This window comes from Bubalus kerabau, chromosome 14 (genome assembly GCF_029407905.1).
Source record: "Bubalus kerabau isolate K-KA32 ecotype Philippines breed swamp buffalo chromosome 14, PCC_UOA_SB_1v2, whole genome shotgun sequence".
NCBI classification, from domain to species: Eukaryota; Metazoa; Chordata; class Mammalia; order Artiodactyla; family Bovidae; genus Bubalus; species Bubalus kerabau.
The window spans coordinates 9316730-9330138 of NC_073637.1; the positions used below are offsets into that span (position 1 = coordinate 9316730).

Sequence of the window (13409 nt, forward strand, 5' to 3'; positions counted from 1 at the left end):
CCACAGCTGTGGTCTGGGGACCGGCATGTGTCCTCCTTGCCCCAACCCTGTCCTGAGCTCAAAGTCTGTGTCTCGGTCTGGGGTCCCAGAGGCTCCTTATAAATGTCCTCCCCCACACCCGCACACAGCCTCTGTCCTGGTGACTGGCCACCCCATCCAGGTGTCTCATCCAGAAGTTTCTCTCTCACCTGTCATGTCCAGCCACTTGCTGGACTTTGCCCGCTAAATGTTTCTTTGATTCTGCTCTGCATCTCTGCTGCCATTCTTGTGGGTTAGGTAACTGTCACAGGCAGACCTCAGATACAGAATGGCAGCAGGAACCTGAGATGTGAGGACCAGGGTAGAAAGAAGAAAGAAGTGCCCACAGAGTCAGAAGCTGAGCGGGAGCCCGTGTAACGGCTGGACAGTCAGCAGCAACAAGCCTGGGGCCTCCACCATGTCACCTGACCTGCTCTGCTCACTTCCCTCCTTTGCTGGTGCTGTGCCATCCTTGGAGCTAGAATCTGAGTCCTCCTGGAGTCCTCCTCCTGCTCACCCCCAGCCTGCTGGCTGCCTCGGCCTGGTGCCCTGCTTCCCACGACTCTGGTGCCCACGGTCTCCTCTCTGGCCGTCCTCCCTGCCCCTTGTCTGGCCTTCTCATCTCTCCTGTGGACTCTCTGCACGGTGGACTGGCCACTCCACTTCTGGACTTGCTGCCCATAAGCCCGCCTTTCACAGAATGATGTCACACGCAATGGTGACATGCACATGCCTGCTGAGCCTTCTCTCCCCCTTGTGGAGAGATCACCCCCTTATCGTGGGACACTGTCTGCTTTCTAACCCCTACTTGTCCCATGGAGCCATCTCTTCTCAAAAAAACTACCCTCCACCCTCTAAGGCAGCCCCCCAGCTCCTTCTCATCCTTGAGACTGGCATGGCTCCCCAGTGCAGGTAGCCTTGGTAAGCTTTCCCTGAAGAAAATCAACTGCACGTGACCATTATCTCTGTAATAGCTTCTGAGACTTGGAATAAAATTCAGATACGTGATACCGGGCTCTGTCGTCAGAGTTGCCTAGGGAAGGAATGGAGTGTGAGATCCACAGCCTTGAGCCCCGGGAGCCCCGACCAGGCCCTGCGTGAGCTGACTGGGTGTGGAGCAGGCTGCGAAGTCTGGCAGGCATTTGTTTACCTGCTTCCAGGATTCCAGAGGCGAGCGGGCCCAGAGCTTCCCGTAGGTCCGCGGAACCCCAGGCCCAGGTCCGCGGGCCGGAGGCGATGCCGCCTGGTCTTCCCCTGGGCGCACCAGTGTCAGCCTCATCGGGCGCTGAGTGTCCGCTCTCACCCCCTGCTGGGAGCCGGGGTGGGGCTGTCCCCTCGTTAGATGAAGAAGCAGGCTCTGCCAGATGGAGGCAGCTGCCTGAGGGCCAGCTCGTAATTACACGAACCCTGGTCCCTTTGATTTCCGAGCTCCAGTTTCTGTCACTGGCATCCAGCCATCTTCCAATGCGAGAGTCACCTGAATTAAACCCCAGGCCCTTTGGTCACTGAGTGTCCCGACGTGAGACCTGGGACACGGAGCTGGCCCTGTGCGTCCGTGCTGTCTGCTGCAGACTTGCATGACTCTTGGGGAAGCAGAGGGCACTCATGACCCTTTTTTCATGGAGGGGAGTGGGGACCAGGAGAGAAGAGGAACTACCTAAATCCCACCAAGCAGGACTTTCAGTTGGGAATTTTATTTAAAAATTTTTTTGGCCATGCCATGTGGGATCTCAGTTCCCCAACCAGGGATCAAACCCATGCCCCCTGCATTAGAAGCTGGGAATCTGAACCACTGGATCACCAGGGAAGTCCTATGCTGGGACTCTGAGAGGAGGCCCTTCCTGTCCAGCGTCTTGGAGGCCGGCCGGGGGCTGGGCAGAAGGCAGCCCCATTGCATCGTGCTGTCAGCGGTTCCGGGGCTGCCTGCATCCCGCCTGGAGGGACGTGATGGGGTGGGGGGGTGGGGGGCTGGAGCCGGTGACACAGCGGGCCTTTGCTCCAAGTGACGGCTCTTCAGACGAGTGGCAGAGATGCGTTATGACCTCCGTCTTGAAAAGAAGTCTCTTTGACCATCACAGCCTGACTGCTGAGAAATGCTGCAGGGAAGGGCCTGCAGCCCAGGGCCCAGCAGCCTTTAAAGCTGGACTCGCTGCCACGCCTGGTGCTTCCCAGCTGCCGAGGAGCCGGCTGGAGCCGAGGGCTTGGGAGGTCCCCGCGGAGGCCAGCTCTCTCCTCTCTGTTTCCCCCTTATGGGGCCTGTGCTGTGGTGGCTGGGCCCTAAGCCAGACTTTGGGGATCAAAGCGAGTAAGACGAGTCTGTTCCCTGGAGCAGCTGAGCCTGGGGGGATGAGGACCAAATAGATACAGGATGATGCGGGGGCCAGCCCGGTGCAGGGGGTGCACGGCGGGACCACACTGCAATGGGAACATCCTGGAGGGCTCCCTGGATACGGGGCTGTGAACACCGCGTCCAGGGCTGCCGTGGGGTCAGGGGCGGGACAGCATTTCCCTTGTGACGGTTCCTGCGAAAGCCTGCAGGTGCTGGGGGATCGGGTGAGGAAGGCGGGCTGGTTCACTGCGGTGGGTGTGTGGCGAGAACAGGGTCAGGAGGAGGCGGGCTGCCTGGTGCTCTGCGTGTGCTCACACGTCGTGGACCCCTCTGTGGGGACGTGGTGCTCAGAGCGGGTGCTCACCTGGCCTTCCCTTGGAGCCAGAGAGACAGGAAGACGCGAGAAAGCCCGAGGGCAAGACGGAAGGCAAGAGGGATGCATATTCAGCAGATTTGATAGAATAATTGTGGGCTAATAAGTTCCTTAAACTGCTGCATTAGCAGCCTGGAATGAATCGGTGGCAGAGTCCCAGAGTATAATCCCTTATCAGTCAGCTGTTCTGACAACTGTTCTGGGCTTTTTTCTATTAATGTGGCTGATAACACTTGACTCTTTGGGGAGTTCTGAGATTTAATTAGTTCTGGGGCAATTTGGAATAGATACTTTAGAATATTAGCGCTGTTGTTAATTATAAATGAGCACGCATGAACTAATTTCTACAAATATATGACTGCCCCTACCGTTAACTCTTCATCAGCCCACTACCAGGTCAGCTTGCCTTGTCTGGATGCTATTAAATGTCGGGGACCCTGAGAGGTTCCCAGAAGGAGTTAGAAGGTGAACACAGACACAGATCATCCCCCACCCGCTGAGAGTGTGGGGTTTGGCAAGTGGAGTAACATCCCTCCGAAGGAAGCTCCTCTAGGACAGGAGGGGGTGCTGAGTGAGGAGCAGGGGGATTCTGAGATCAAAGGAGCTTAGTTGAGAGCTTTGTATCAGATAAGCTTCGTTTTCTTAGTAAAGTCAGACAGGCTCATCCAAGTTAAGGGAGGGTGTGTGTGTGTGTGTATGTGCTTCTGTTCCATCCCAGCCCCTCGTGATCACCCACTAGTGCCCTCACCCACAAAAGGCCCACCTGCAGACCCCCACCCAGGTGGATAACACCTCCTTGGAACCCTACACCCTACCAAACTCACTGTGTGACCAGAACTAAGTCATTCACTCTCCCCCAAACCTCCCTCCCTCCCAGCTGCTGGCGACTCCACTGGCCAAACCCCTGGGAAGCCAGGAGCGATGGAGCCCCGTGTGACCCACTACAGGTCAGCCTCCAGGAGCTGGTGGAGGAAGATGAGGGTCGGCCTGGAGGGACAAGCAGGAACTTTGTGGAACATGGGGACCCTGCTTATTACCCTTCGGATGGGGCCCATGCCCAGTCTCTGCTCCTGACGCTGTGCCACCTCCATCTGAAATCTGGACACCTCCCTGCATGCGAGGACCCTGGGCACTGTCATAAGAGTGGGGTCTCTGCACCCCCCTGGGAACTCCTGCTTTCATGCTGCGGCGTCAGCGGTTTTTAAACGCCATCGTCTCAAAAGGAGATGAAATATAAAGAATTAGGTCACTGTGCTGGGGTTGAAGAGCAATGACGCACAGATGTCAAGAAATTAAACGTTGTCTTTCCCGAACATCAGCGACTCCATGGAACATGCTGGGCTGGGGGTGCAGCCCTCCCTGCACCTCTCCTGTTCACACAGACCCGATGGGACCTCCCGGAAGCTGTGGTCCCGGCCCAGCCCCGAGCCACACAAGCGTGTCTTCAGGCATGCCGTCACCACCCCAGACGTGCCGCCGGGGGAGCAACAGCATGACTCCCCACGTGACAGAGGGCTCTGCGACCTTCCCAGGCCTGAGCCTCACAACCGCTCACTTTGTGGATTCGGATCCTGGGTTCAGAGAGTTCCGAGCTGGTCCAGCCGGAAGGCAGAGGTTGGAGTGTAGCTCACACACCCCACAGCACTACGATGGCGGCTCAGAGCGGCGACTGCGCTGCAGGTGGCACAGACGCTGTCCCTCCTGCGTCCTCATCCGCGCCTTTTAAAGCTGTTTCCAGGGCTCTCGGAGGCACCTGTGGCTGAGGATTGGAGGGCTGGGAGTACCGGTGGTGGTTGGCAGGGTGGCTGGTTTGGACCCCACCCACTGTAACCAGAGAGAAGGGAAAGAAAGAAAGAAAGAAACGGAAGTTGCTCAGTCGTGTCCAACTCTTTGCAACCCCATGGACTGTAGCCCACCAGGCTCCTCCGTCCATGGGATTTTCCAGGCGAGAGTACTGGAGTGGGGTGCCATTTCCTTCTCCAGGGGATCTTCCCTACCCAGGGATGGAACCCGGGTCTCCTGCATCGTAGACAGACACTTTACCATCTGAGCCACCAGGGAAGACCCAATCTACTTTAACCAGAGAAGCCACGCCTTTTTATTAGGTATATTGAAATTGCTTAAAGAACTCACTCAAAATGTCCTGCTGCAAAAAAAAAAAAAAAAAAAAAAAGTTTGAAAAGCACATCCTGGTGCAGCGAGGGTCACGACTGGATTCAGTTGGTGACACGGCGCAATGTGAAGTTTGACAGATGAGGGTGCTTCACCCAAGCACCTTGTGTTCTGAAAAGCACCCTTGTTAGAGCCTTTTGACTGTGCTGGGTCTTCATTGCTGCAAGGGCTTTTCTCTAGTTGCAGCAAGTGGAGGCTACTCTCTAGTTGCAGCGCGTGGACTTTTCATCGCGGGGGCTTCTCTAGTGGCAGAGCACAGGCTCCAGAGCACAGGCTCAGTAGTTGTGGCGCATGAGTTCAGTTGCTGTGAGGCACGTGGGATCTTCGGGGATCAGGGATTGAACCCGTGTCTCCTGCCCTGGCAGGCGGATTCTTTACCACTGAGCCACCAGGGAGGCCCAAGCAGTTCTCTTTTAAAAAAAAAGAAATCAGACTTGTTTATCTTCCAAATGCTTGCGCTCTTTCACTGGGCACAGGTACATGAGAAATGTTTAAGTTACCTGCTGATACATTATGTAATTGACTTACTATGTTTTAGCTATATTGTCTGTCTTTTCCCACCAGCACATAAACTCCAGGAGGCAGGGGTCTCTGTCTTGTGCCCTGCACTGTCCCAAATGCTTAGAACAGGGCCTGGCATTCTGCACATATCTTTTGAATGACCTGTGGCCAGTAAAGAACAAATACATTCTGCAGTGCTGGGATAATTTCCAAGTAAATATTTCTTTCTTTTGTGTGGAAATGATGTTCTGTTTGAAGATGGACCTTGAGAAAAATTGGAAATAGGAGAACAAAGGGGAAAAAAAAGCTCGCAAAGAGAATGTTTTATTAAGTACGAGAGGATCATTGTTGAACTTGGTGATAGAGAAATTCTGTTTCAGAAGAGCCGTACTTGACATGAGTACTTCATCACATGGAGGAGAGGGTCATCACGAGCAAACAGGCAGAGGAACTGGAGAGGTGGGCATGGAGTCAGGCCCAGGGTGGACCTGGCCTTTCTGCGCCACACGCAGGAGGCGTCCTACAGATGCAAGTGAGCGTGTCCACAGAGCCTGCAGGGTTAACTTGTCTCGGGTTCCAGCAGGGTTGGGTCTCCCTGATCCTCCACCCTCTTTCTCCTGCAGCTCCACTGCCCTGTCGGAGGGGTCTCAGAATGGAGAGATGCAGGGCTTGTCTGATTGGACGCCCCACCCCGCCCGCGGCCATGTGGTTCAGTTTTTCCCAGGGCATCACGATTGCTGCGTGAAGCCCCTCGAAACCCTCCTGAGAAATGCGTCTCTAAAGCCACCCTTCCCTCGTTGGGACGGCTTGGCTTGTGTGCGTGCTCAGTCACTTCAGTCGTGTCCCACCCTTTGTGACCCCATGGACTGTAGCCCGCCAGGCTCCTCTGTCTGTGGGGATTCTCCAGGCAAGAATACTGGAGTGGGTTGCCATGCCCTCCTCCGGGGGATCTTCCCGACCCAGGGGTCGAACCTGGGTCTCCTGTGTCTGCTGCACCGTGGGTGGATTCTTTATCTACTGAGCCACCTGGGAGGCCTGGGTGGCTCTAACTGCTAGACGTTTCTTCCTCTGGCGAAGTCTGTTGCTGATCTCTACCCATCGGTCCATTGCTTCATGAGCAGAGCAGGTCTGTGTTGTAAAGTTAGGTCCTCAGGCTCAGTAAAAAGAAGACACAGCCCCAAGCTCCCAGAGGACACAGCATGGGTGAGGCTTTGTGACAGATGACTGCAGAGCAGCGTGGGGAGTCCCCCTGTTAATACGTTGATACCGTGGTGTGTGTGTGTGTGTCCTGTGATTCAGCCCTGACTGGGGCCGGGGCTGTGCTGTGTCCCCACCGTCCCCCCAGCCAGCCTCACTCACTCACGCTCCTGGGTGGTCTCCACCGGCATTGGAGTTCACCCCCCCACCCCGCTCATCAAGGGACGGCTCTCCGCGTCCTGTGGGCATTCGAGGCCCTGGATTTTACTCCCTCCCCTGGTTCTGTTCCTCCCTGCCGGCTTCTTCAAGTTCGCCCCACAGGGTACCCAGCTAAACATTCTTCCTCATCTTCATGCCCCTTCCTTAGCACCGAGCCCACCACTGATCCCCACACCACTGTCTCCTGTGCCCTCCGCCCCCCACACCGCCACCGCTCCTGTTCCCTGCAGCCCCGACCACAGTTCCACAAATGCTTGCAGTTTACACTGGCTGAAGGGCTGCCTGCCCAGAGTGGCTTGTCTGACCCCTCGGGTAGAATCTTCTGTCCCTCCCCTCGGTCATCCGAGACCCCTTCTTGCTTCAGTGGGCGCACAGCGGACTGCCCCGTCCGTCTCTCCCACCAGACGGCAGGGCTTTCGAGGGTGGGCTCTGGGTCTGTGCCCCGTCAGCCTTGGTGTCCACCACGCCTGGCACACGAAGGCACCTAGAAACTGGATGCTGAGCACGTGAATGCCTTCTTCTTAGGCTGTCTAAAGAAGACCACCGTGTTTTCCCCGCAGTGTTGTTGGCTGATGACTCTGAGGTCCGGTGGGCTTCCTGAGAGCAAGGTGAGGGCCTGTGCCTGCTGTGTCCACAGCGGGCCCTCAGTGCCCATGTGGGGGCCTGTGCTGGGGGAACGGTGTTTACTGAGTCAAAGGCAAGACTGAGGAAGCGGAGGTGACCCCGAAGTGACACAGTGTCCACTTCGCTGGGATCAGTGTTTTTCTATAACTTGATTTCTTGGTTGCACTGGGCCTTTGTTGCTGTGTGCCCTTTCTCTAGTTGTGGAGCACGGGGGCCACTCTTCAGCCGCAGTGCATGGCTTCTCTCACAGGCTCTAGGTGTGCAGGCTCGGTTGTGGTGCGTGGGCCTGGTTGCTCCGAGGCCTGTGGAATCTTCCCCGGCCAGGGATGAACCTGTGCCTCCTGCACTGGGCAGGCAGATTCCTATCCACTGAACCCCCGGGAAGTCCAGGGACCAGTGTTTCTACCACACAGGTGTATCCCCTTTACTGTCAGCCCATAAAAAGGGTTCCACGCGCTCCCCGACTCCATCACTGGTATAAAAAGGGTATTTTATACATCCTGGTATTTGCCCCTTAGGTAACGAATCTGACCTTGAACTGGAGAAGAAGTATAAGGAAGACGATCGAGAAAAGGCCCCGAAGAGGCCGCGGGCGCAGAGAGCGGAGAAAATCCAGAAGGTCTGCTCGGGAAAGGAGGCCCCGCAGATGTCTGGGGCCAAGAAGCCCATTATCAGCGTGGTGTTAACCGCACACGAGGCGATTCCAGGTGCGCACGGCGGCTGGAGGGGGCGGCGGGAACGTCTGGCGGGGGTTGTGATCACTGGGGGGCTCTCCGTGGAGTTACCTGGTGACCTGGGGCTGTGGCTGATCATCCTCGGCCCTGGGCTGTGGTGGATCACCGTGTCCAGAGGTCAGGGTGCGAGGGCTGCTCCCATTGCCGCTGCCCACGGCCTGTGCGGCCGCAACCTGTGTTCGCATGTGAGCGGCTGCTAAAAGGAACAGTGGCCCTGGAGAGCAGTTCTTTCCTTGGGGCCCCCCAGACCCCTCAAGACCATCTCCAGGATGTCTTTGCTCCTTCTTCCTGCCCGGGCTGGAGTATAAGACTACTCACAGCAGAGGGTGCCAAAACCCTCCCCGTAACTTCTTTGAAGTTCTTTTTTTTTTTTGCATTTTTTTAGTAGGTTCATTATTTATTTTATAATACTAGAGATTTCTATCTCCTTTTCTTTTCACATAAAATAGCCAGTGGATATATTACCCCCTTTTAAAAAGGCCTCTTCCAGGAAAAGATACCTTAGACAAAGAACAGTTTAGGATAGTAGATGCTAAAGTATAATAATGTTTTTTTCCCCCCCCCGTGCATTTGGGGTGACATCTGTCAGATAAAATTAAAAAAAATCAAGTTTAGGATTTTGAGGTCAGCTAGAGCCTGGCATCGGAGAAGGCAATGGCATCCCACTCCAGTACTCTTGCCTGGAAAATCCCATGGATGGAGGAGCCTGGTAGGCTGCAGTCCATGGGGTCGCTGAGGGTCGGACATGACTGAGCAAGTTCACTTTCACTTTTCACTTTCATGCATTGGAGAGGGAAATGGCAACCCACTCCAGTGTTCTTGCCTGGAGAATCCCAGGGATGGTGGTGAGCTGCCGTCTATGGGGTCACACAGAGTCGAACATGAATGAAATGACTTAGCAGCAGCAGCAGCAGCAGCAGGGCCTGGAGTGCTGCAGTCCATGGGGTCACAAAGAGTAGGCCACAACTGAGCAACTGAACTGAACTGAGAGCCTTTTAAAGCATCTGTTTTCAACGCTAATGGTAACTGACTATGCAAAATGAAAACGCTAAATAAATACCTCTTTATATTATATACATAAAATATTTATATTTTATATCCCGTAACGTGTCACAGAAAACCCCAAACGAGCTTTTTGGCCAACCCAGTACTTCACTGTAGGGTGAGGTGCTCAGTAGAGAAAAAAGCCATGTAAGATTATGCGGCATGAAGTGGTTTCACCGTCCTTTAGACAGGTGTTATTCTGGGAAATGAAAACCCCAGGAGAGAGGTTCCTGTGTTAGTCGTCTTGAGAGAAAGTTTCTATAATGATTTCTTAAAAAAGGGTGGTAGTGTTTGAGATTTCTGTAAGTGGAGGGTGAAAAGTATAATGAATTTCCTTTACTATTCATGTGCACACACACTTCTATGAACTGTCTTTGATGGTTTCACATCGTAGACTTGGACAAGTAAAGGTGACCTCTGAGTTTTCCACTCCAGACCGTTCACTTCACAGGGTGGACGCAGGGGCCCGGAGGGTGGGAGGCTGATGTCCTGTTTGGGACCTGACCCCAGACAGCGGAGATTCCTGTTCACCGTTGAGTCCATTGCTCCTTTCTGTCTTGATGCTGTTTGACGTTTACTCAAAGTTTAACACACGAGGAGCTATATGAAATCTTGCAGGGAGGCATATATGTATATGTGTATCTGTCTTGTGTTATGGTTTTTCAATAAAGAAAAAAGAAAGTCTCACAGTCGTGTCCAACTCTTTGTGATCCCATGGACTGTAGCCTGCCTGGTTCCTGTGTCCATGGGATTCTATAGACAAGAATACTGGAGTGGGTTGCCATTTCCTTCACCAGGAGATCTTCCCAACTCAGGGAGCGAACCCAGGTCTCCTGCACTGCAGGCAGATTCTTTACCAACTAAGCCACTAGGGAAGCCCTTTTAATAAAGAGATCAAGTGAACATGTATCTCACAAGAAGGTTTTGATAGATTATTGGATAACTCCCCCGAAACACACACACACAGACACACACACCCCAACACACACACAAGTTAGATGTGTGAGCTGAAGGAGCACTAGCCCCTGCATGGGTGCCACACAGTGAAGAAACACGCTTCCCAGGCTGTGCTCCCTGCACTGGGGCAGGGGGTGCCTCTTTCTTTCTCACCGAGTTGTGCCTCCCTCTCAGGTGCTACCAAGATTGTTCCAGTGGAGGCCGGGCCCCCAGAAACAGGAGCTGCAGACCCAGAGGCCACAGCAGCTGACCTGGCGCCTCGGAGAGGGTACCAGGAGTATGCCATCCAGCAGACAGCCTACGAGCAGCCCATGAAGTCCAGCAGGTAAAGCATCTTCTGTTGTGTGTGACCCCAGCCACCACCTCAGAGGGTGGGAGAGTAGAATGTGCACTTACCAGGACTCTGCTGGCTAAGCTATAGGTAAGGTGTTCTGGTTTCTTGACTTGAACCTAAGAACCAGCCCCTCCTTGATGGCCTCGTGATGTGCTGGCTGAGCCCAAGCAGCCTCTGTGGGATGTGAGGCAGACCAGCTGGCTTGGGAAACTCAGTGCCAGTTGGCTTAATGAAGGTGGAGCATTTTACTCAAGGCGAATGTATGCTTCACCTGAATAAAAAGTGGTGTGAACAAGGCCTTACTTAGTAAGCCTGCTGGTTTTCATAGCTGCACAATTTATAATGAGAAAGATCTTTATTTCCCCCTTAGTTTTGTAAGTAACACAAGCGTCCTGTAGAAACTTCCAGAGTCTTTATAACGCACAGCTGCAGTAACCATCTCGCCTCTTCTGGTTGAGGTTACCTCTACAGACAGCTTGCTTCACAGGCCGCCATAATTTTTTCACGATGCTTCCCTGGTGGCTCAGAGGGTAAAGCATCTGCCTACAATGTGGGAGACCCGGGTTTGATCCCTGGGTTGGGAAGATCCCCTGGAGAAGGAAATGGCAACCCACTCCAGTACTCTTGCCTGGAAAATTCCATGGACTGAGAAACCTGGTAGGCTACAGTCCATGGGGTCGCAAAGAATCAGACATGACTGAACGACTTAACTTACTTACTTACTTAATTTTGTTACTTTTTTCCTAACACAAAACACCAAAGGCACTGTTATCAACCTATTTTTTTCTTAAACTTACCATGTTTAACTTTTTCCTTTTCAGAAAATAATGTTTTTTTTTAATTAATTTTATTTTATTTTTAAACTTTACATAATTCTATTAGTTTTGCCAAACATCAAAATGAATCCGCCATAGGTATACATGTGTTCCCCACCTTGAACCCTCCTCCCTCCTCCCTCCCCATACCATCCCTCTGGGCCGTCCCAGTGCACTAGCCCCAAGCATCCAGTATCGTGCATTGAACCTGGACTGGCAACTCGTTTCATATATGATACAGAAAATAATGTTTTTAAAGTGCGTTTGCTGTTGTGCGGATTCTCTAGTTTACCAGAGTCAGTTTTTGCTTGGCAGGCAATGCTGTGCTCAAGGCTTTGGTCCCTCCTTCTTTCAGTACTTCAGGACTTCTTCTGGGATGAATTGCTAGAATTGACATTGCTGTCTTTTTTTGAAAAAGATATTTATTTGACTGCAGCTGGTCTTAGTTGCTACATGTGGGATCTAGTTACCTGACCAGGGATCAAACCCTGGCCCCCTGCATTCTAAGATAACCACCTGAAGTCTTAGCCAGTGGATCACTGGGAAGGTCCCTGAAATTGCTGTCTTAAAGGATATGAGTGTTAAGACTTTAATCTACGTTGAAAACTGCCCTCCAGACACACTGGGTGAACTGATGCCTGACCCCTACACCTTCCCTGTGGTCACAGTCTTGGCCATGGTACGTACCTGCTGACGTGGATCAGCAAACTCCCATCGCCCGAGCTCTGCACACACTTTCAAGGCTGAGAGGAAAGACAAAGAAGATGCCAGACAGGGGGTTCCCTGTTTCCTGAAAAGGGGAAAGAAGGCATTCTGGATGACAGTGTGAGACTTAGTGCCAGTCCTGGGTTGGTTCTAGACCCTTCTGCGCGTACTCAGTCACTTCAGTTGTGTTTGACTCTCTGTGACCCCATGGCCTGTAGCACTCCTCTGTCCATGGGATTCTTTAGGCAAGAGTACTGGTGAGGGTTGCCATGCGCTTCTCCAGGGGATTGTCCCAACTCAGGGATCAAACTGGCATCTCCTGCATTGGCAGGCAGATTCGTGACCACTGAGCCTCCTGGGAAGCCCCTAGATCCTTCTACTGCACTTCAGTTCAACAGCTCAGACACCTGCTATGTTCCAGGCACTGTGGGGGTGGGGCGGGGAGGAAGATTAGGACAGACGGGAGGCTTCTGCTCTGCTGGGACTGGACACAAGTGGTTTTGCCTCTGAGCCTCTCAGCACCACACATGAGACTGTCTAGTAGAACCTGACTCAGTTTAGTGGTGGGATTAACTGATCACATCTTTGGAAAGTGGTCTTGTTAAATTATAACGTTGTGTCACCTGGGGTGTCTCATTAATTTCTAGCCTCAGTCCTCTCTTCTCGCAAATGTGAGCAACTGAATGTATCAGTGAAGTTATAAAAATATGGACTCCTTTGGCAAAACTGAGATACAATTAATTTTGAAGACCACCCTTGTCTCAACACAGCTTGATTTGTAGACTCTTCATAATATTTCAAAGTCTGTTGGGGAGAGTTTCAAAACTCCATGCTTTTCTGGTTACAGGTAAATATACTCAATATTTAATCAGTAGATGGATGCTGTATTCCTGTTGTCAAGCATTCTATTAATATTTTATAATCTAAATTATAAAATAGTTATGAAAGAGGCTTTTTATATGACGAAAGTCAGGAAAACTGTAAGGAAAAAAAATCAGTCGTAACCTCACTCCCCTAAGATAACCACTGTTAATATTTTTAATATATTTCCTTTCAGCCTTTTTTCAGCCCATATATTTTATAAAACTGAGTTTATAATATTTTATATTCAATTTTGTATCCTGCTTTTAATACTTACCACATTATACTTACTTTCCTTTGTTACTCAAATTATTCACAAACCATGCCTTGTAGTGACATGCGGTAATATCATGAGGCTATCCTGTGACCCTCTACTCAGCTCTCCACACTGTAGCCAGTGCGGTATAAAAATGCCCATTTGGTTGTAGCTTTTAAGGCTTCACATTGTTGTTAGGAGAACTAAGCCTATAAGGCCACGTCTCCCTCTGGTTCTCTGTGCTCCAGCATCTGCTCCAGCCATCTGGGT

At 52.2% G+C, this 13409-nt stretch overlaps 1 protein-coding gene across 1 annotated transcript in view; it reads left to right on the forward strand.

Annotated features, from left to right (window-relative positions):
• Positions 1-13409, forward strand: part of ZFAT (zinc finger and AT-hook domain containing) — a 158285-nt gene that overhangs the window by 48717 nt on the left and 96159 nt on the right. Inside the window, exons 4-5 of the mRNA XM_055545717.1 lie at positions 7952-8140; positions 10343-10493. Of these exons, the coding sequence (XP_055401692.1) occupies positions 7952-8140; positions 10343-10493 (340 nt within the window). The remainder of the gene's footprint in view (positions 1-7951; positions 8141-10342; positions 10494-13409) is intronic.